This window comes from Scyliorhinus torazame, chromosome 12 (genome assembly GCF_047496885.1).
Source record: "Scyliorhinus torazame isolate Kashiwa2021f chromosome 12, sScyTor2.1, whole genome shotgun sequence".
NCBI classification, from domain to species: Eukaryota; Metazoa; Chordata; class Chondrichthyes; order Carcharhiniformes; family Scyliorhinidae; genus Scyliorhinus; species Scyliorhinus torazame.
In genome coordinates, this window is record NC_092718.1 from 227,274,630 (window position 1) to 227,297,146 (window position 22,517).

At 57.8% G+C, this 22,517-nt stretch overlaps 1 protein-coding gene across 1 annotated transcript in view; it reads right to left on the reverse strand.

Annotated features, from left to right (window-relative positions):
- The window catches only part of abr (ABR activator of RhoGEF and GTPase), a 134,541-nt gene that overhangs the window by 5,882 nt on the left and 106,142 nt on the right, over positions 1–22,517 (reverse strand). Inside the window, exons 10-14 of the mRNA XM_072470152.1 lie at positions 19,850–19,909; positions 15,052–15,161; positions 13,617–13,756; positions 10,072–10,206; positions 5,999–6,104 (exon numbers count right to left, since the gene is read on the reverse strand). Coding sequence (XP_072326253.1) covers positions 5,999–6,104; positions 10,072–10,206; positions 13,617–13,756; positions 15,052–15,161; positions 19,850–19,909 — 551 coding nt within the window. The remainder of the gene's footprint in view (positions 1–5,998; positions 6,105–10,071; positions 10,207–13,616; positions 13,757–15,051; positions 15,162–19,849; positions 19,910–22,517) is intronic.

Sequence of the window (22,517 nt, forward strand, 5' to 3'; positions counted from 1 at the left end):
TTACACAGCGAGTGAACCTCACCCTGCTAAATAAACAGTGACTCTGTACAGTTACACAGTGAGTGATCCTCACCCTGAATAAACAGTGACTCTGTACAGTTACACAGTGAGTGATCCTCACCCTGCTGAGTAAACAGTGACTCTGTACAGTTACACAGTGAGTGACCCTCACCCTGAATAAACAGTGACTCTGTACAGTTACACAGTAAGTGACCCTCACCCTGAATAAACAGTGACTCTGTACAGTTACACAGTGAGTGATCCCATCCCTGAATAAACAGTGACTCTGTACAGTTACACAGTGAGTGGTCCCCACCCTGAATAAACAGTGACTCTGTACAGTTACAGTGAGTGACCCTCACCCTGAATAAACAGTAACTGTACAGTTACACAGTAAGTGACCCTCACCCTGAATAAACAGTGACTCTGTACAGTTACACAGTGAGTGATCCCATCCCTGAATAAACAGTGACTCTGTACAGTTACACAGTGAGTGATCCCATCCCTGAATAAACAGTGACTCTGTACAGTTACACAGTGAGTGATCCTCACCCTGAATAAACAGTGACTCTGTACAGTTACAAAGTGAGTGACCCTCACCCTGAATAAACAGTGACTCTGTACAGTTACACAGTGAGTGATCCTCACCCTGAATAAACAGTGACTCTGTACAGTTACACAGTGAGTGATCCTCACCCTGAATAAACTGACTCTCTACAGTTACACAGTGAGTGATCCTCACCCTGAATAAACACCGACTCTGTACAGTTACACAGCGAGTGATCCTCACCCTGAATAAACATTGACTCTGTACAGTTACACAGCGACTGATTCTCACCCTGCTGAATTAACAGTGACTCTGTACAGTTACACAGTGAGTGACCCTCACCCTGAATAAACTGACTCTGCACAGTTACACAGTGAGTGATCCTCACCCTGCTGAATAAACACCGACTCTGTACAGTTACACAGCGAGTGAACCTCACACTGAATAAACAGTGACTCAGCACAGTTACACGGTGAGTGATCCTCACCCTGAATAAACAGTGACACTGTACAGTTACACAGTGAGTGATCCTCACCCTGAATAAACAGTGACACTGTACAGTTACACAGTGAGTGATCCTCACCCTGAATAAACAGTGACTCTGTACAGTTACACAGTGAGTGACCCTCACCCTGAATAAACAGTGACTCTGTACAGTTACACAGTGAGTGATCCTCACGCTGCTGAATAAACAGTGACTCTGTACAGTTGCACAGTGAGTGATCCTCACCCTGAATAAACAGTGACTCTGTACAGTTGCACAGTGAGTGATCCTCACCCTGAATAAACAGTGACTCTGTACAGTTACACAGTGAGTGACCCTCACCCTGAATAAACAGTGACTCTGTACAGTTACACAGTGAGTGACCCTCACCCTGAATAAAGAGTGACTCTGTACAGTTACCAACAGCAACACCAACGTAACCTTAAACTTCTCATAAAATTGCACCAGGAAACCGCATACTTTCTCCCCATCGCCACCTGTGCATCTTCCACCCCCACTGGCTCCTCCAATCCAACCTCTCCTCTCTTATTTCTGGACACCCCAATCACCCCAAAGCCCCCCTCACACGTGGCTCACCTCTGGAGGCTCTGATTTATACAAATCCCTGTCAAACTCTTCAAAAACTTAGCCCACCTGCTCCACCACCATCTCTCCCATGCCATCTCTGACCGGAACAATCTCTGTCGCCCCGCCTGCCAGCGGAGCGGACCTGCCAACAAGCGACTGGCCTTCTCCCCATTCTCATACAAAACTCCCCTCGCCCGCCTCAGATACCAAGCCAACACCAGCTAACCAACACCAGTTAACCAACACCAGTTAACCAGCACCAGTTAACCAACAGCTAACCAACACCAGCTGACCAGCACCAGCTAACCAGCACCAGCACCAGTTGACCAGCACCAGCTGACCAGCACCAGCTATTCAACACCAGATAATCAACACCAGCTAACCAACACCAGATAATCAACACCAGATAATCAACACCAGCTAATCAACACCTGCTGACCAACATCAGCTGACCAACACCAGCTAATCAACACCAGATAATCAACACCAGATAATCAACACCAGCTAACCAGCACCAGCTAACCAGCACCAGCTAACCAGCACCAGCTAACCAACACCAGCAATCCAGCACCAGCTAACCAACGCCTGCTAATCAACACCAGTTAACCAGCACCCGCTCACCAACACCAGCTAACCAGCACCAGCTAATCAACACCAGCTAATCAACACCAGATAATCAACACCAGATAATCAACACCAGCTAACCAGCACCAGTTAATCAACACCAGCTAACCAGCACCAGCTAACCAGCACCAGCTAACCAGCACCAGTTAACCAGCACCAGTTAACCAGCACCAGCTAACCAGCACCAGCTGACCAGCGCCAGCTGACCAACGCCAGCTGACCAACACCAGCTAACCAGCACCAGCTAACCAGCACCAGCTAACCAACACCAGATAATCAACACCAGATAATCAACACCAGCTAATCAACACCAGATAATCAACACCAGCTAACCAGCACCAGCTAACCAACACCAGCTAACCAGCGCCAGCTACCCAACACCAGCTAACCAGCACCAGCTAACCAAAGCCAGCTAACCAACGCCAGCTAACCAACGCCAGCTAACCAGCACCAGCTAACCAACACCAGCTAATCAACACCTGCTGACCAACACCAGCTAATCAACACCAGCTGACCAGCACCAGCTAATCAACACCAGATAATCAACACCAGCTAACCAGCACCAGCTAACCAGCACCAGCTAACCAGCACCAGCTAATCAACACCAGCTAACCAGCACCAACTAACCAGCACCAGCTAACCAGCACCAGCTAACCAGCACCAGCACCAGTTAACCAGCACCAGCTAACCAGCACCAGCTAACCAACACCAGCTAACCAACACCAGCTAATCAACACCTGCTGACCAACACCTGCTGACCAACACCAGCTAACCAGCACCAGCTAATCAACACCAGCTGACCAGCACCAGCTAACCAGCACCAGCTAACCAGCATCAGCACCAGTTAACCAGCACCAGCTAACCAGCACCAGATAATCAACACCAGCTAATCAGCACCAACTAACCAGCACCAGCTAATCAACACCAGCTAACCAGCACCAGCTAACCAGCACCAGCTAATCAACACCAGCTGACCAGCACCAGCTAATCAACACCAGCTAATCAACACCAGCTAACCAGCACCAACTAACCAGCACCCGCTAATCAACACCAGCTAACCAGCACCAGCTAACCAGCACTAGCTGGGCACCAGCTAACTAGCACCAGCTAACCAACGCCAGCTGACCAGCGCCAGCTGACCAACGCCAGCTAATCAGCACCAGCTAACCAGCACCAGCTAACCAGCACCAGCTAACCAGCACCAGATAATCAACACCAGATAATCAACACCAGATAACCAGCACCAGCTGACCAACGCCAGCTAACCAGCGCCAGCTGACCAACACCAGCTAATCAACACCAGCTAACCAGCACCAGCTAACCAGCACCAGCTAACCAACAGCAGCTAACCAACACCAGCTAATCAACACCAACTAACCAGTACCAGCTAACCAGCACCAGCTAACCAGCACCAGCTACCCAATGCCAGCTAACCAACACCAGCTAATCAGCACCAGCTGACCAGCACCAGCTGATCAACACCAGCTGACCAACACCAGCTAACCAGCACCAGCTAATCAACACCAGCTAACCAACACCAGCTAATCAACACCAGCTGACCAACACCAGCTGACCAACACCCACTGACCAACACCAGCTGACCAGCACCAGCTAATCAACACCAGCTGACCAGCACCAGCTAACCAACACCAGCTAACCAACACCAGCTAATCAACACCAGCTGACCAACACCAGCTGACCAGCACCAGCTAATCAACACCAGCTGACCAACACCAGCTAACCAGCACCAGCTAATCAACACCAGCTAACCAGCACCAGCTAACCAGCACCAGCTAACCAACACCAGCTAATCAACACCAGCTGACCAACACCAGCTAACCAGCACCAGCTAACCAGCACCAGCTGGGCACCAGCTAATCAACACCAGCTAATCAACACCAGCTAACCAGCACCAGCTAACCAACACCAGCTAACCAGCACCAGCTAATCAACACCAGCTAACCAACACCAGCTAACCAACACCAGCTAGGCACCAGCTAATCAACACCAGCTAACCAACACCAGCTGGGCACCAGCTAATCAACACCAGCTAATCAACACCAGCTAATCAACACCAGCTAATCAACACCAGCTAACCAACACCAGCTAATCAACACCAGCTAGGCACCAGCTAATCAACACCAGCTAACCAACACCAGCTGGGCACCAGCTAATCAACACCAGCTAACCAGCACCAGCTAACCAACACCAGCTAATCAACACCAGCTAATCAACACCAGCTGACCAGCACCAGCTAATCAACACCAGCTAACCAACACCAGCTAATCAACACCAGCTAGGCACCAGCTAACCAACACCAGCTAACCAGCACCAGCTGGGCGCCAGCTAATCAACACCAGCTAACCAGCACCAGCTGGGCACCAGCTAATCAACACCAGCTAACCAGCACCAGCTAACCAGCACCAGCTAACCAACACCAGCTAACCAACACCAGCTAACCAGCACCAGCTAGTCAACACCAGCTAGTCAACACCAGCTAACCAACACCAGCTAATCAGCACCAGCTAACCAACACCAGCTAACCAGCACCAGTCCCCCTATTGAGACATTTAAGAGAGAGGACCGTTCAAGAACAACCTGAAAGTCCGTCTGTCTGGTCAACAGCTTCTGCTCAACCTGACAGCATTTAGCAAAACTGCTGTTCAACTTAAAAACTCATCGCAGACTGCAAAACCTATATCAAACTGCAAAGCTAGACACACCTGGCTCTTGCCATCAATTACATCCCACTATGATGTTCTATCACCTACTTAACTAAAACTACATTCAATCTCTCATAAATTATCTATTCTGGAGTGCATTTCCAGCAATCATTAATAATAGCTATGGAATTTACAGTTCAGAAGGAGGACATTCTGTCCATCGAGTGTGTACCGACCCTTGGAAAGAGCACATTATCATGGCCCACGCCTCCACCCCATCCCCGTAACCCAGTAACCTGACCTAATCATAACAATCTTGTATTAGGCATCTCTCTGTATGAAGTAAATGGTTAAAATTAATAATTACCTCATCTTTTAGGACCTCTTAATTCCAGCTTTAGCAGGCACCCAGTCTGGATACCTTAACCTAAGTTTTTAAATAAAATTACTGCAACAAATATATACCTTAACCCAGCGGCTTTTAAAACCCTTACTGCATAAAATACAATATATGTAACGATTCCTTACATTCATCAAAACAAAACCCAAACTGAGCGTCCGTGAGCAAGTTATTGCTGAGTAAGTGCCGCTTGATAACCCTGTTGATGACTCCTTCCATCACTTTGCTGATGATGGAGACGAGACTGATCGGACGGTAATCGGCCAGGTTGGATTTGTCCTGCTTTCAGAAACAGGACCTGACTGGGTAATTCCCCACATCACTGGGTTGATGCAACCATTATTAGTGATCATTTTATATTGGTGACCCCCCCCCCCTCGTGCTGATATTTAGGAAAATGGAAAGTTCACTAAACTATCAAACACTTTTACATCAATGGCCTCTGCCAGATCACACCTGACCAGGGTAGACTGAGTGGTGATGGTGGGGTACCCGAGGGTCCGGGTCTGGTACAGCAGGGATGGGTGGACGCTCGAATACCTCTAGCCATGAGCTGAATACTTCCCGTCTTTGATCAAACCCAGCCAAGTCCCCAGCAACCCCCCAGCTCAATCTCAAGTCAGCCTGAGGGAGGATAAGGGAGGGAAAGGGGGATGGCGAAGGGAGAGTGGGTGGGCTTTAGGATTCCGTACCTTTTCAGATGATCCAGCACAAAGAGCAGAGTGTTGAGATTGGGGTCAGGCAATGACCGGAGCAGGTGTAACATGCAATTCTCCTTGGCTGCAGGGTCAGACAGTGCTGGCAAAGAGAGAGAGAGGGACAAGTTACCATAGCAACAGGCCTCAGCCACTATCTCAACACAAAAACCACCGCAAGGCCAACCTGAGTCTGCCGGGAGCTCACCCTCTGTCCAACAGCTAGTATTGATGAGATATTCAACTGCAGCAGCATCACTCCCAAGTCCAATCCGGCCCCACACACGTCATTCGGGGCAGGAGCAATACCATGGCAGTGGGATGGAGGACAATTACTGACATAGTGTCGGACTGAAATCAGGGCTGCACACAGGTCTGAGCAAGCTGACTGGAGCAATCTTATCACTCACTCCAATCTGGTTGGGCGTTGTTTAATTTAATTGCGTCAGTCGTAGTTTTCACTCTGAAATTTACAGATATTCATGACAGACATTCCCAATCCACAGAGGCTCAATGAACATCCGAGGGACTGAGAACAGAACGAGGGTCAACACTCTGGGTCGCCACTGAGGGAGTGCTGCACTGTCAGAGGGTCAGCACTGAGGGAGTGCCGCACTGTCAGAGGGTCAGTACTGAGGGAGTGCCGCACTGTCAGAGGGTCAGTACTGAGGGAGTGCCGCACTGTCAGAGGGTCAGTACTGAGGGAGTGCCGCACTGTCAGAGGGTCAGTACTGAGAGAGTGCCGCACTGTCAGAGAGTCAGTACTGAGGGAGTGCCGCACTGTCAGAGGGTCAGTACTGAGAGAGCGGTGCACTGTCAGAGGGTCAGTACTGAGGGAGTGCGGCACTGTCAGAGGGTCAGTACTGAGGGAGTGCCGCACTGTCAGAGGGTCAGTACTGAGGGAGTGCCGCACTGTCAGAGGGTCAGTACTGAGGGAGTGCCGCACTGTCAGAGGGTCAGTACTGAGGGAGTGCCGCACTGTCAGAGGGTCAGTACTGAGAGAGCGGTGCACTGTCAGAGGGTCAGTACTGGGGGAGTGCTGCACTGTCAGAGGATCAGTCCTGAGGGAGCGCCGCACTGTCAGAGGGTCAGTACTGATGGAGTGCCGCACTGTCAGAGGGTCAGTAATGAGGGAGTGCTGCACTGTCAGAGAGTCAGTACTGAGGGAGTGCTGCACTGTCAGAGGGTCAGTACTGAGGGAGTGCCGCACTGACAGAGGGTCAGTACTGAGGGAGTGCTGCACTGACAGAGGGTCAGTACTGAGGGAGTGCCGCACTGTCAGAGGGTCAGTACTGAGGGAGTGCTGCACTGTCAGAGGGTCAGCACTGAGGGAGTGCCGCACTGTCAGAGGGTCAGTACTGTGGGAGTGCTGCACTGTCAGAGGGTCAGTACTGAGGGAGTGCTGCACTGTCAGAGGGTCAGTACTGAGGGAGTGCTGCACTGTCACAGGGTCAGTACTGAGGGAGTGCTGCACTGTCAGAGGGTCAGTACTGTGGGAGTGCCGCACTGTCAGAGGGTCAGTACTGAGGGAGTGCTGCACTGTCAGAGGGTCAGTATTGAGGGAGCGCTGCACTGTCAGAGGGTCAGTACTGAGGGGGTGCCGCACTGTCAGAGGGTCAGTACTGAGGGAGTGCCGCACTGTCAGAGGGTCAGTACTGAGGGAGTGCTGCACTGTCAGAGGGTCAGTACTGAGGGAGTGCCGCACTGTCAGAGGGTCAGTACTGAGGGAGTGCCGCACTGTCAGAGGGTCGGTACTGAGGGAGTGCCGCACTGTCAGAGGGTCGGTACTGAGGGAGTGCCGCACTGTCAGATAGTCGGTACTGAGGGAGTGCCGCACTGTCAGAGGGTCGGTACTGAGGGAGTGCCGCGCTGTCAGAGGGTCAGTACTGAGGGAGTGCCGCACTGTCAGAGGGTCAGTACTGAGGGAGTGCAGCACTGTCAGAGGGTCAGTACTGAGGGAGTGCCGCACTGTCAGAGGGTCAGTACTGAGGGAGTACAGCACTGTCAGAGGGTCAGTACTGAGGGAGTATAGCACTGTCAGAGGGTCAGTACTGAGGGAGTGCCGCACTGTCGGAGGGTCAGTACAGAGGGAGTGCTGCACTGTCAGAGGGTCAGTACTGAGGGAGTGCCGCACTGTCAGAGGGTCAGTACTGAGGGAGTGCTGCACTGTCAGAGGGTCAGTACTGAGGGAGTGCTGCACTGTCAGAGGGTCAGTACAGAGGGAGTGCTGCACTGTCAGAGGGTCAGTACTGAGGGAGTGCCGCACTGTCAGAGGGTCAGTACAGAGGGAGTGCTGCACTGTCAGAGGGTCAGTACTGAGGGAGTGCCGCACTGTCAGAGGGTCAGTACTGAGGGAGTGCTGCACTGTCAGAGGGTCAGTACTGAGGGAGTGCTGCACTGTCAGAGGGTCAGTACTGAGGGAGTGCTGCACTGTCAGAGGGTCAGTACTGAGGGAGTGCCGCACTGTCAGAGGGTCAGTACTTAGGGAGTGCCGCACTGTCAGAGGGTCAGTACTGAGGAAGTGCTGCACTGTCAGAGGGTCAGTACTGAGGGAGTGCTGCACTGTCAGAGGGTCAGTACTGAGGGAGTGCTGCCCTGTCAGACGGTCAGTACTGAGGGAGTGCCGCACTGTCAGAGGGTCAGTACTGAGGGAGTGCCGCACTGTCAGAGGGTCAGTACTGAGGGAGTGCTGCACTGTCAGAGGGTCAGTACTGAGGGAGTGCCGCACTGTCAGAGGGTCAGTACTGAGGGAGTGCTGCACTGTCAGAGGGTCAGTACTGAGGGAGTGCCGCACTGTCAGAGGGTCAGTACTGAGGGAGTGCCGCACTGTCAGAGGGTCAGTACTGAGGAAGTGCTGCACTGTCAGAGGGTCAGTACTGAGGGAGTGCTGCCCTGTCAGACGGTCAGTACTGAGGGAGTGCCGCACTGTCAGAGGGTCAGTACTGAGGGAGTGCCGCACTGTCAGAGGGTCAGTACTGAGGGAGTGCTGCACTGTCAGAGGGTCAGTACTGAGGGAGTGCCGCACTGTCAGAGGGTCAGTACTGAGGGAGTGCTGCACTGTCAGAGGGTCAGTACTGAGGGAGTGCTGCCCTGTCGGAGGGTCAGTACTGAGGGAGTGCCGCACTGTCAGAGGGTCAGTACTGAGGGAGTGCAGCACTGTCAGAGGGTCAGTACTGAGGGAGTGCCGCACTGTCAGAGGGTCAGTACTGAGGGAGTGCCGCACTGTCAGAGGGTCAGTGCTGAGGGAGTGCTGCACTGTCAGAGGGTCAGTACGGAGGGAGTGCTGCACTGTCAGTGGCCCAATCATGGACGTCCTTTCTCTGTGTATAACAGGGAGTGTCAGATGCTCTGTACTCCCGGTGTAGACAGCGAGCTGAGTGTACATGCTCGTACTGCTGTTGGTTTTGTTAATTCTGGTGAAGGGAGCTCTGCCTCCATGGACGTATCCAGTTACTTTGCTGGTAGCGTCCAGTTTGCTGGTGTGTTTCCCCCATTCTACCCAGTCATCACAATTCCAAAGTTTTCATTGTCTGTAAAATATTTTGGGACATGGTGAGATTGAGAATGTAGCTGCAGAAATGGAGCCTACCGACAATGGGAACAAGACAGACAACAGGAATAACACGGACAACAGGAAGAACAGGGACAACGGGAAGAATACGAACAACAGGAAGGACAAGGGCAACAGGGAGAACACAGACAACAGGGAGAACACGGACAACAGGGAGAACGCAGACAACAGGGAGAACACAGACAACAGGGAGTATACGGACAACGGGAAGAACACGGACAACGGGAAGAACACGGACAACAGGAAGAACAAGGGCAACAGGGAGAACACGGGCAACAGGGAGAACACGGGCAACAGGGAGAACACGGACAACAGGGAGAACACGGACAACAGGATGAACACGGACAACAGGAAGAACACGGACAACAGGGAGAACACGGACAACAGGGAGAACACGGACAACAGGGAGAACACGGACACAGGAAGAACACGGACACAGGAAGAACTCGGACAATAGTGCGCTGTGGTGGTGTCGCCTTGGTCCTGCAATATGCCTCACCAATTCCTTCCACGAATGCTGGATAGAGTCTGTCAGTGAGAAGTGGTTGCGGTAACTCCCGGAAATACAGTTTGAGTGTTCCGGCAATGGCGTTAATGTCCATGTCACTTAACATCACCAAAACATCCTTCGTATCTGAAAGGACAGAATCAGAGACAGTCAGACTGTGACTCAGGGTTACACAGGGAATCAGTCAGACTGTGACTCAGGGTTACACAGGGAATGTCAGACTGTGACTCAGGGTTACACAGGGAATGTCAGACTGTGACTCAGGGTTACACAGGGAATCAGTCAGGCTGTGACTCAGGGTTACACAGGGAATGTCAGACTGTGACTCAGGGTTACACAGGGAATCAGTCAGACTGTGACTCAGGGTTACACAGGGAATGTCAGACTGTGACTCAGGGTTACACAGGGAATGTCAGATTGTGACTCAGGGTTACACAGGGAATCAGTCAGACTGTGACTCAGGGTTACACAGAGAATCAGTCAGACTGTGACTCAGGGTTACACAGGGAATGTCAGGCTGTGACTCAGGGTTACACAGGGAATGTCAGACTGTGACTGAGGGTTACACAGGGAATGTCAGACTGTGACTCAGGGTTACACAGAGAATCAGTCAGACTGTGACTCAGGGTTACACAGAGAATCAGTCAGACTGTGACTCAGGGTTACACAGAGAATCAGTCAGACTGTGACTCAGGGTTACACAGGGAATCAGTCAGACTGTGACTCAGGGTTACACAGGGAATGTCAGACTGTGACTGAGGGTTACACAGGGAATCAGTCAGACTGTGACTCAGGGTTACACAGAGAATCAGTCAGACTGTGACTCAGGGTTACACAGAGAATCAGTCAGACTGTGACTCAGGGTTACACAGGGAATGTCAGACTGTGACTCAGGGTTACACAGGGAATGTCAGGCTGTGACTCAGGGTTACACAGGGAATGTCAGACTGTGACTCAGGGTTACACAGGGAATGTCAGACTGTGACTCAGGGTTACACAGGGAATCAGTCAGGCTGTGACTGAGGGTTACACAGGGAATCAGTCAGACTGTGACTCAGGGTTACACAGGGAATGTCAGACTGTGTCTCAGGGTTACACAGGGAATGTCAGACTGTGACTCAGGGTTACACAGAGAATCAGTCAGACTGTGACTCAGGGTTACACAGAGAATCAGTCAGACTGTGACTCAGGGTTACACAGGGAATCAGTCAGACTGTGACTCAGGGTTACACAGGGAATGTCAGACTGTGACTGAGGGTTACACAGGGAATGTCAGACTGTGACTCAGGGTTACACAGAGAATCAGTCAGACTGTGACTCAGGGTTACACAGAGAATCAGTCAGACTGTGACTCAGGGTTACACAGAGAATCAGTCAGACTGTGACTCAGGGTTACACAGAGAATCAGTCAGACTGTGACTCAGGGTTACACAGAGAATCAGTCAGACTGTGACTCAGGGTTACACAGAGAATCAGTCAGACTGTGACTCAGGGTTACACAGGGAATGTCAGACTGTGACTCAGGGTTACACAGGGAATGTCAGGCTGTGACTCAGGGTTACACAGGGAATGTCAGACTGTGACTCAGGGTTACACAGGGAATGTCAGACTGTGACTCAGGGTTACACAGGGAATCAGTCAGGCTGTGACTGAGGGTTACACAGGGAATCAGTCAGACTGTGACTCAGGGTTACACAGGGAATGTCAGACTGTGTCTCAGGGTTACACAGGGAATGTCAGACTGTGACTCAGGGTTACACAGGGAATGTCAGACTGTGACTCAGGGTTACACAGGGAATCAGTCAGACTGTGAGTCAGGGTTACACAGGGAATGTCAGACTGTGACTCAGGGTTACACAGGGAATGTCAGACTGTGACTCAGGGTTACACAGGGAATCAGTCAGGCTGTGACTGAGGGTTACACAGGGAATCAGTCAGACTGTGACTCAGGGTTACACAGGGAATGTCAGACTGTGTCTCAGGGTTACACAGGGAATGTCAGACTGTGACTCAGGGTTACACAGGGAATGTCAGACTGTGACTCAGGGTTACACAGGGAATCAGTCAGACTGTGAGTCAGGGTTACACAGGGAATGTCAGACTGTGACTCAGGGTTACACAGGGAATGTCAGACTGTGACTCAGGGTTACACAGGGAATGTCAGACTGTGACTCAGGGTTACACAGGGAATGTCAGACTGTGACTCAGGGTTACACAGGGAATCAGTCAGACTGTGACTCAGGGTTACACAGGGAATGGCAGACTGTGACTCAGGGTTACACAGGGAATGTCAGACTGTGACTCAGGGTTACACAGGGACTCAGACTGTGACTCAGGGTTACACAGGGAATGTCAGACTGTGACTCAGGGTTACACAGGGAATGTCAGACTGTGACTCAGGGTTACACAGGGAATCAGTCAGACTGTGATTCTGGGTTACACAGGGAATGTCAGACTGTGACTCAGGGTTACACAGGGAATCAGTCAGACTGTGACTCAGGGTTACACAGGGAATGTCAGACTGTGACTCAGGGTTACACAGGGAATCAGTCAGACTGTGACTCAGGATTACACAGGGAATGTCAGACTGTGACTCAGGGTTACACAGGGAATGTCAGACTGTGACTCAGGGTTACACAGGGAATGTCAGACTGTGACTCAGGGTTACACAGGGAATCAGACTGTGACTCAGGGTTACACAGGGAATGTCAGACTGTGACTCAGGGTTACACAGGGAATCAGTCAGACTGTGACTCAGGGTTACACAGGGAATGTCAGACTGTGACTCAGGGTTACACAGGGAATGTCAGACTGTGACTCAGGGTTACACAGGGAATGTCAGACTGTGACTCAGGGTTACACAGGGAATGTCAGACTGTGACTCAGGGTTACACAGGGAATGTCAGACTGTGACTCAGGGTTACACAGGGAATCAGTCGGACAGTGACTCAGGGTTACACAGGGAATCAGTCAGACTGTGACTCAGGGTTACACAGGGAATGTCAGACTGTGACTCAGGGTTACACAGGGAATGTCAGACTGTGACTCAGGGTTACACAGGGAATCAGACTGTGACTCAGGGTTACACAGGGAATGTCAGACTGTGACTCAGGGTTACACAGGGAATGTCAGACTGTGACTCAGGGTTACACAGGGAATCAGTCAGACTGTGACTCAGGGTTACACAGGGAATGTCAGACTGTGACTCAGGGTTACACAGGGAATGTCAGACTGTGTCTCAGGCATCCATCACCCAGCGGGAAGTCTCTCCCTATGGTAAATATCAAGATGGTGACATTGGCAGCTCCATACACGTCAGCACCCCCAGCTTTCTGTGCATCGACAGGGAGGAGCCCCTCTCTACAGCTAGTGTGAGAGGGTGACTAAGCTGAAGGACTGGGGTCTCCCAGGTGAGCATTAATGACCCAAAACTCCATCTGTGCAACACGAACCCTCCCCCGGTTAACGGGATATTCTGGGTGTGGAGCGGAATTTTACACAATTGTGTCAGGAATGAAGTTGAATCTTTCACTCACTCATGTCGAAGGCAGATTTCAGTGTTTGGATATCTGTGGCTACTCCAGAGATCCGATATATTCCCACTTCCTCAATTCCCCGTTTTTCCACCTCCTCGATGCACTGACGGACAATGTATGGCACCTTCGAACGTTCCCGCCTAATCCAAGACAAACACTGATCAAATAGCAACACATCCCTGACTATAGTCAGTTACAGGGAGCACGTCGGTCAGTTACAGAGGAGCTGGCCGGTCAGTTACGGGGGTAGGGGCTGGCCGGTCAGTTACAGGGGTGGGGGCTGGCCGGTCAGTTACGGGGTGGGGGCTGGCCGGTCAGTTATGGGGTGGGATCTGGCCGGTCAGTTACGGGGTGGGGGCTGGCCGGTCAGTTACGGGGTGGGGCTGGCCAGTCAGTTACGGGCTGGGGGCTGGCCGGTCAGTTACGGGGGTGGGGGCTGGCCGGTCAGTTACGGGGTGGGGCTGGCCGGTCAGTTACGGGGGTGGGGGCTGGCCGGTCAGTTACGGGGTGGGGGCTGGCCGGTCAGTTACGGGGGTGGGGGCTGGCCGGTCAGTTACGGGGGTGGGGGCTGGCCGGTCAGTTACGGGGGTGGGGGCTGGCCAGTCAGTTACAGGGGTGGGGGCTGGCCGGTCAGTTACGGGGTGGGGGCTGGCCGGTCAGTTATGGGGTGGGGGCTGGCCGGTCAGTTACGGGGGTGGGGGCTGGCCGGTCAGTTACAGGGGTGGGGGCAGGCCGGTCTGTTACGGGGGTGGGGGCTGGCCGGTCAGTTACGGGGGTGGGGGCTGGCCGGTCAGTTACAGGGCTGGGGGCTGGCCGGTCAGTTACGGGGGGGCTGGCCGGTCAGTTACTGGGGTGGGGGCTGGCCGGTCAGTTACTGGGGTGGGGGCTGGCCGGTCAGTTACAGGGGTGGGGGCTGGCCGGTCAGTTACAGGGGTGGGGGCTGGCCGGTCAGTTACGGGGGTGGGGGCTGGCCGGTCAGTTACGGGGGTGGGGAATGGCCGGTCAGTTACGGGGGTGGGGGCTGGCCGGTCAGTTACGGGGGTGGGGGCTGGCCGGTCAGTTACGGGGGTGGGGGCTGGCCGGTCAGTTACGGGGGTGGGGGCTGGCCGGTCAGTTACGGGGTGGGGGCTGGCCGGTCAGTTACGGGGTGGGGGCTGGCCGGTCAGTTACGGGGGTGGGGGCTGGCCGGTCAGTTACGGGGGTGGGGGCTGGCCGGTCAGTTACGGGGGTGGGGGCTGGCCGGTCAGTTACGGGGGGTGGGGGCTGGCCGGTCAGTTACGGGGTGGGGGCTGGCCGGTCAGTTTACAGAGATTTCTATTTCAATAGAATCCAGCATCATGTAAAGTTTACAGAGAGGGGACAAGGCCGCAGAACATGTATCCAGTCCCTGCCAGACCCTGGGGGTGGGTTTGGGATGAGCAAGGAAGGGACTTACTTTGTGACGACATTAATTTTGACACCGAATACACCACTCTGTTTTTTAGATGGGGTACGTTTCAGGCTCAAATCCCGGCTGGTGAATTTCATCGACAATTCCACCTCAATCTGGAACAGACAGAAACTTTAACTGGTTAAATTATCACCATCACAAGGTCCAGATTTAGCCACATTAACATCAAAGAAATAGATTTACAATTAACAGTTAGATAGTTCTTAAATAAAAGGAAACTTTATCTTAGGCCCCACACCTTTGCTATAAATATTCCAACCAAGCAATCCAAATACAGTTCAAAATCTACTCATAAATAAAGTTAGCAATCAGGGTTACTTGCTGTTCTCTGTGCAGACCTTTGGAGAGAGACCCTTTCAGAGTCCCTTCCGTCTTGTCAGACTAAAATCCTGCAACCAAACTGCCAAAACCAGACAGACATGGCTCCTCCCACTAATTACATCATCTGTATCCCACTGAAATGTCCTCTCACCTGCTGAGCTAGGACTAAGCACCATCCCTGCTTAATGATCTGCACTCCAGAGAACCTCCAAAAACATAAAACAAATGTCGTGATTCTCCCAAAAGATTTCTAAGTTTGTTTGCGGCAGGTTTTCAGAGTTTCCTGCGGGATCTGCCAGCGAGTTCCTCACTGCTATCCAATGATATTAGTCAATATTTTGGCCCTGGGAGTTTCTAATCGGTTTAGCCCACATTTAGGGCGCGATTCTCTGGCCGTGTCGTGCTTGAGCGAGAGCACAAAGTGACCAGAGAATCCCGGGAGAGCCTCCCCCGGCTTCCCGGCCCAGCCTCCCCCGGGCTACTCGACCCAGACTCCCACGGGCTTCCCGGCCCAGCCCGCCCCCGGCTTCCCGGCAGAGTCTCCCCCGGCTTCCCAGCCCAGCCCTCCCCCGGCTTCCCGGCCCAGCCCCCCCCGGGCTTCCCGGCAGAGTCTCCCCCGGCTTCCCAGCCCAGCCCTCCCCCGGCTTCCCGGCCCAGCCCTCCCCGGGCTTCCCGGCAGTGTCTCCCCCGGCCTCCCGGCCCAGCCCTCCCCCGGCTTCCCGGCCCAGCCCTCCCCGGGCTTCCCGGCAGTGTCTCCCCCGGCCTCCCGGCCCAGCCTCCCCCGGGCTTCCCGGCCCAGCCCTCCCCGGGCTTTCCGGCAGAGTCTCCCCCGGCTTCCCGGCCCAGCCTCCCCCGGCTTCCCGGCCCAGCCTCCCCCGGCTTCCCGGCAGAGTCTCCCCCGGGCTTCCCGGCCCAGCCCTCCCCCGGGCTTCCCGGCAGAGTCTCCCCCGGCTTCCCGGCCCAGCCTCCCCCGGGCTTCCCGGCAGAGTCTCCCCCGGGCTTCCCGGCCCAGCCCTCCCCGGCTTCCCGGCAGAGTCTCCCCCGGCTTCCCGGCCCAGCCCTCCCCCGGGCTACTCGGCCCAGCCTCCCCCGGCCTCACGGCCCAGCCTCCCCCGGGCTTCCCGGCAGAGTCTCCCCCGGCTTCCCAGCCCAGCCCTCCCCCGGCTTCCCGGCAGAGTCTCCCCCGGCTTCCCGGCCCAGCCCTCCCCGGCTTCCCGGCCCAGCCCTCCCCCGGGCTTCCCGGCCCAGCCCGCCCCCGGCCTCACGGCCCAGCCCTCCCCCGGCTTCCCGGCCCAGCCTCCCCCGGGCTTCCCGGCAGAGTCTCCCCCGGCTTCCCGGCCCAGTCCTCCCCCGGGCTTCCCGGCAGAGTCTCCCCCGGCTTCCCGGCCCAGCCCTCCCCGGCTTCCCGGCCCAGCCCTCCCCCGGGCTTCCCGGCCCAGCCCGCCCCCGGCCTCACGGCCCAGCCCTCCCCCGGCTTCCCGGCCCAGCCTCCCCCGGGCTTCCCGGCAGAGTCTCCCCCGGCTTCCCGGCCCAGTCCTCCCCCGGGCTTCCCGGCAGAGTCTCCCCCGGCTTCCCGGCCCAGCCCTCCCCCGGGCTTCCCGGCAGAGTCTCCCCCGGCTTCCCGGCCCAGCCCTCCCCCGGGCTTCCCGGCAGAGTCTCCCCCGGCTTCCCGGCCCAGCCCTCCCCCGGGCTTCCCGGCAGAGTCTCCCCCGGCTTCCCGGCCCAGCCCTCCCCCCGGCTTCCCGGCAGAGTCTCCCCCGGGCTTCCCGGCCCAGCCCTTTCCCGGCCCAGCCCTCCCCGGCTTCCCGGCAGAGTCTCCCCCGGGCTTCCCGGCCCAGCCTCCCCGACTTCCCGGCCCAGCCCTCCCCGGGCTTCCCGGCCCAGCCTCCCCCGGGCTTCCCGGCAGAGTCTCCCCCGGCTTCCCGGCCCAGCCTCCCCGGGCTTCCCGGCAGAGTCTCCCCCGGCTTCCCGGCCCAGCCTCCCCCGGGCTTCCCGGCCCAGCCCTCCCCGGGCTTCCCGGCAGAGTCTCCCCCGGGCTTCCCGGCCCAGCCCTCCCCGGCTTCCCGGCAGAGTCTCCCCCGGCTTCCCGGCCCAGCCTCCCCCGGCTTCCCGGCCCAGACTCCCACGGGCTTCCCGGCCCAGACTCCCACGGGCTTCCCGGCCCAGCCCGCCCCCGGCTTCCCGGCAGAGTCTCCCCCGGCTTCCCAGCCCAGCCTCCCCCGGGCTTCACGGCAGAGTCTCCCCCGGCTTCCCAGCCCAGCCTCCCCCGGCTTCCCGGCCCAGCCCTCCCCGGGCTTCCCGGCCCAGCCCTCCCCCGGCTTCCCGGCCCAGCCCTCCCCGGCTTCCCGGCCCAGCCCTCCCCGGGCTTCCTGGCCCAGCCCTCCCCGGGCTTCCCGGCCCAGCCCTCCCCCGGGCTTCCCGGCAGAGTCTCCCCCGGCTTCCCGGCCCAGCCCTCCCCGGCTTCCCGGCCCAGCCCTCCCCCGGGCTTCCCGGCCCAGCCCGCCCCCGGCCTCACGGCCCAGCCCTCCCCCGGCTTCCCGGCCCAGCCTCCCCCGGGCTTCCCGGCAGAGTCTCCCCCGGCTTCCCGGCCCAGCCTCCCCCGGGCTTCCCGGCAGAGTCTCCCCCGGCTTCCCGGCCCAGCCCTCCCCCGGGCTTCCCGGCAGAGTCTCCCCCGGCTTCCCGGCCCAGCCCTCCCCCGGGCTTCCCGGCAGAGTCTCCCCCGGCTTCCCGGCCCAGCCCTCCCCCGGGCTTCCCGGCAGAGTCTCCCCCGGCTTCCCGGCTCAGCCTCCCCCGGCTTCCCGGCAGAGTCTCCCCCGGGCTTCCCGGCCCAGCCTCCCCCGGCTTCCCGGCCCAGCCCTCCCCCGGCTTCCCGGCCCAGCCCTCCCCCGGCTTCCCGGCCCAGCCCTCCCCCGGCTTCCCGGCCCAGCCCTCCCCCGGCTTCCCGGCCCAGCCCTCCCCGGGCTACTTGGCCCAGCCCTCCCCCGGGCCTCCCGGCCCAGCCTCCCCCGGCCCAGCCCTCCCCCGGCCCAGCCTCCCCCGGGCTTCCTGGCCCAGCCCTTTCCCGGCCCAGCCCTCCCCCGGCCTCCCGGCCCAGCCTCCCCCGGCCTCCCGGCCCAGCCTCCCCCGGCTTCCCGGCCCAGCCTCCCCCGGGCTACTCGGCCCAGCCCTCCCCGGCCCAGCCCTCCCCGGCTTCCCGGCCCAGCCTCCCCCGGCTTCCCGGCCCAGCCTCCCCCGGGCTACTCGGCCCAGCCCTCCCCGGCCCAGCCCTCCCCGGCTTCCCGGCCCAGCCTCCCCCGGCTTCCCGGCCCAGCCTCCCCCGGGCCTCCCGGCCCAGCCTCCCGTGGCCTTCCAGCCCTTTCCCGGCCCGGGCCTCCCGGCCCAGCCTCCCCCGGCCCAGCCCTCCCCCGGCCTCCCGGCCCAGCCTCCCCGGGCTTCCCGGCAGAGTCTCCCCCGGCTTCCCGGCCCAGCCTCCCCGGGCTTCCCGGCCCAGCCTCCCCGGGCTTCCCGGCCCAGCCCTTTCCCGGCCCAGCCTCCCCCGGCTTCCCGGCCCAGCCTCCCCCGGGCTACTCGGCCCAGCCCTCCCCGGCCCAGCCCTCCCCGGCCTCCCGGCCCAGCCCTCCCCGGGCTTCCCGGCAGAGCCTCCAAACTTCGCGGGATTCACCCAAGTCCCATGAGATATCGGATTCGGAACTGCCCAAAAGGAGCGGGACTAAACAACACTCCCTGAAGTAGGTCTTAAACCTATTTCAGGTCTACGCATCCGGGATCCACCGGCCCTCCTCGATTCTCCGGCCTCCGCAGGGAGGCTGCAGCCGGGCGCCTATCAGCCCTCACCCATAAGAACATGGACCAAGGGAAATGGTACTCGGGAGGTCGAAAGTAGGTTTAAGAGCTACGTCCACAAGGGTCATTTTGCCCCACCCCTTTTCGGTGTGGTTCTGAATCCGACACCTCGCGGGACTTGGGTGCCGCGTGACACAGAGCCTGCCAGGAGGCCTGTGAGGGGCTCTCCCGGGAATCGCGCCCAATAATCCATTAGCCATCTCTCTGTTAACAAGTCAATGGTTCAAATCAGTGATTTATTTTTTTAAATTTAGAGTACCCAATTCAATTTTTCCAATTAAGGGGCAATTTAGCATGGCCAATCCACCTGCACATCTTTGGGTTGTGGGGGCGAAACCCACGCAGACACGGGGAGAATGTGCAAACTCCACACGGACAGTGACCCAGAGCCAGGATTCGAACCTGGGACCTCGGCTCCGTGAGGCAGCAGTGCTAACCACTGTGCCACCGTGCTGCCATATTTCAAATCAATATACGACATACTGCCTGTATGTGTTTGATTCCCGGTTTGTTAATAACATTACCACAAAATATAAAGTATAATATAGATATATTCATCACACTTCACGCATTGAGGCTTCTGAAACATGTTCAGAATTGCAGCTTCACAAACACTCACCCCGTTCATTTCGATCACTGTGCTCTGCCAGTTCCTGCTTTGGGCAGTCCGTGTGTCCAGCTGTCAGAGCAGAGAAAGAATTAATGGAAGGTATTGGTGCAGAAATCTCACAGTCCCAGGTCCCAGCAAACTCAGAGCTCCCCTCACCCCCAGAACAATAGGCGGCAGGGAGAAGGCTGAGCTCACCCAATGGCTAACCACCAATACCCACTCATGGGGTCCCCATTACCACATTCAGGGGCACGGCTGGGGGCGCAGGGCGAGGGGGGCATAGGGCGAGGGGGACGCAGGGCGAGGGGGACGCAGGGCGAGGGGGACGCAGGGCGAGGGGGACGCAGGGCGAGGGGGACGCAGGGTGAGGGGGACGCAGGGTGAGGGGGCGCAGGGTGAAGGGGTGCAGGGTGAGGGGGCGCAGGGTGAGGGGGTGCAGGGTGGGGGTGCAGGGTGAAGGGGTGCAGGGTGAAGGGGTGCAGGGTGATGGGGCGCAGGGTGAGGGGGTGCAGGGTGAGGGGGCGCAGGGTGGGGGGGGTGCAGGGTGATGGGGCGCAGGGTGGGGGGGCGCAGGGTGGGGGGGCGCAGGGTGGGGGGCGCAGGGTGGGGGCGCAGGGTGAGGGGGCGCAGGGTGGGGGGCGCAGGGTGGGGGCGCAGGGTGAGGGGGCGCAGGGTGGGGGGGCGCAGGGTGGGGGCGCAGGGTGAGGGGGCGCAGGGTGAGGGGGCGCAGGGTGAGGGGAGACGCGGAGATGGGAAGATGCAGACTGACACACAGAGGTAACATGTTAGCCCTGAGACTCTGATACGATCAGGCTGAGACACTCGGTCGTCTGAACTATTGAAGGGTTTCAATGCTGATCCTGGGCCTGTTGTTGAGGGCTGCGCTGGTCTGAGGAAGCGTAACGCCTGTAATGGTGGGGCATCGCAATGCAGTTGTTTCAGAATGCCCAATTATTCTGTAATTTGCTTCTGCTGCCTGGCTGCCCAGTTTCTTTGGCAGACACACTCACTGCTTGTCCCAGCCCTGGGGAGTCGCACAGTGCCCTCTGCACCCAACCTCACCCCCACAGTGCCCAACCTCACCCCCACCGTGCCCAACCTCACCCCCACAGTGCCCAACCTCACCCCCACAGTACCCAACCTCACCCCCCCAGTGCCCAACCTCACCCCCACAGTGCCCAACCTCACCCCCACAGTGCCCAACCTCACCCCCACAGTGCCCAACCTCACCCCCACAGTGCCCTCTGCACCCAACCTCACCCCCACAGTGCCCAACCTCACCCCCACCGTGCCCTCTGCACCCAACCTCACCCCCACAGTGCCCAACCTCACCCCCACAGTGCCCTCTGCACCCAACCTCACCCCCACAGTGCCCAACCTCACCCCCACCGTGCCCTCTGCACCCAACCTCACCCCCACAGTGCCCAACCTCACCCCCACCGTGCCCTCTGCACCCAACCTCACCCCCACAGTGCCCAACCTCACCCCCACAGTGCCCAACCTCACCCGCACAGTGCCCAACCTCACCCCCACAGTGCCCTCTGCACCCCCACAGTGCCCTCTGCACCCCCACAGTGCCCAACCTCACCCCCACAGTGCCCAACCTCACCCCCACAGTGCCCTCTGCACCCCCACAGTGCCCAACCTCACCCCCCCAGGACCCAACCTCACCCGCACAGTACCCAACCTCACCCCCACCGTGCCCTCTGCACCCAACCTCACCCCCAGTGCCCAACCTCACCCCCACAGTGCCCAACCTCACCCCCACAGTGCCCTCTGCACCCAACCTCACCCCCACCCGCACAGTACCCAACCTCACCCCCACAGTGCCCAACCTCACCCCCACAGTACCCAACCTCACCCCCACAGTACCCAACCTCACCCCCACAGTACCCAACCTCACCCCCACCGTGCCCTCTGCACCCAACCTCACCCCCACCCCCACAGTACCCAACCTCACCCCCACAGTGCCCTCTGCACCCCCACAGTGCCCAACCTCACCCCCCCAGGACCCAACCTCACCCGCACAGTACCCAACCTCACCCCCACCGTGCCCTCTGCACCCAACCTCACCCCCACAGTGCCCAACCTCACCCCCACAGTGCCCAACCTCACCCCCACAGTGCCCTCTGCACCCAACCTCACCCCCACCCGCACAGTACCCAACCTCACCCCCACAGTGCCCAACCTCACCCCCACAGTACCCAACCTCACCCCCACAGTACCCAACCTCACCCCCACAGTACCCAACCTCACCCCCACCGTGCCCTCTGCACCCAACCTCACCCCCACCCCCACAGTACCCAACCTCACCCCCACCGTGCCCTCTGCACCCAACCTCACCCCCACCCCCACAGTACCCAACCTCACCCCCACAGTACCCAACCTCACCCCCACAGTACCCAACCTCACCCCCACAGTACCCAACCTCACCCCCACAGTGCCCTCTGCACCCAACCTCACCCCCACCCCCACAGTACCCAACCTCACCCCCACAGTACCCAACCTCACCCCCACCGTGCCCTCTGCACCCAACCTCACCCCCACCCCCACAGTACCCAACCTCACTCCCACCGTGCCCTCTACACCCAACCTCACCCCCACAGTGCCCTCTGCACCCAACCTCACCCCCACAGTACCCAACCTCACCCCCACAGTGCCCTCTACACCCAACCTC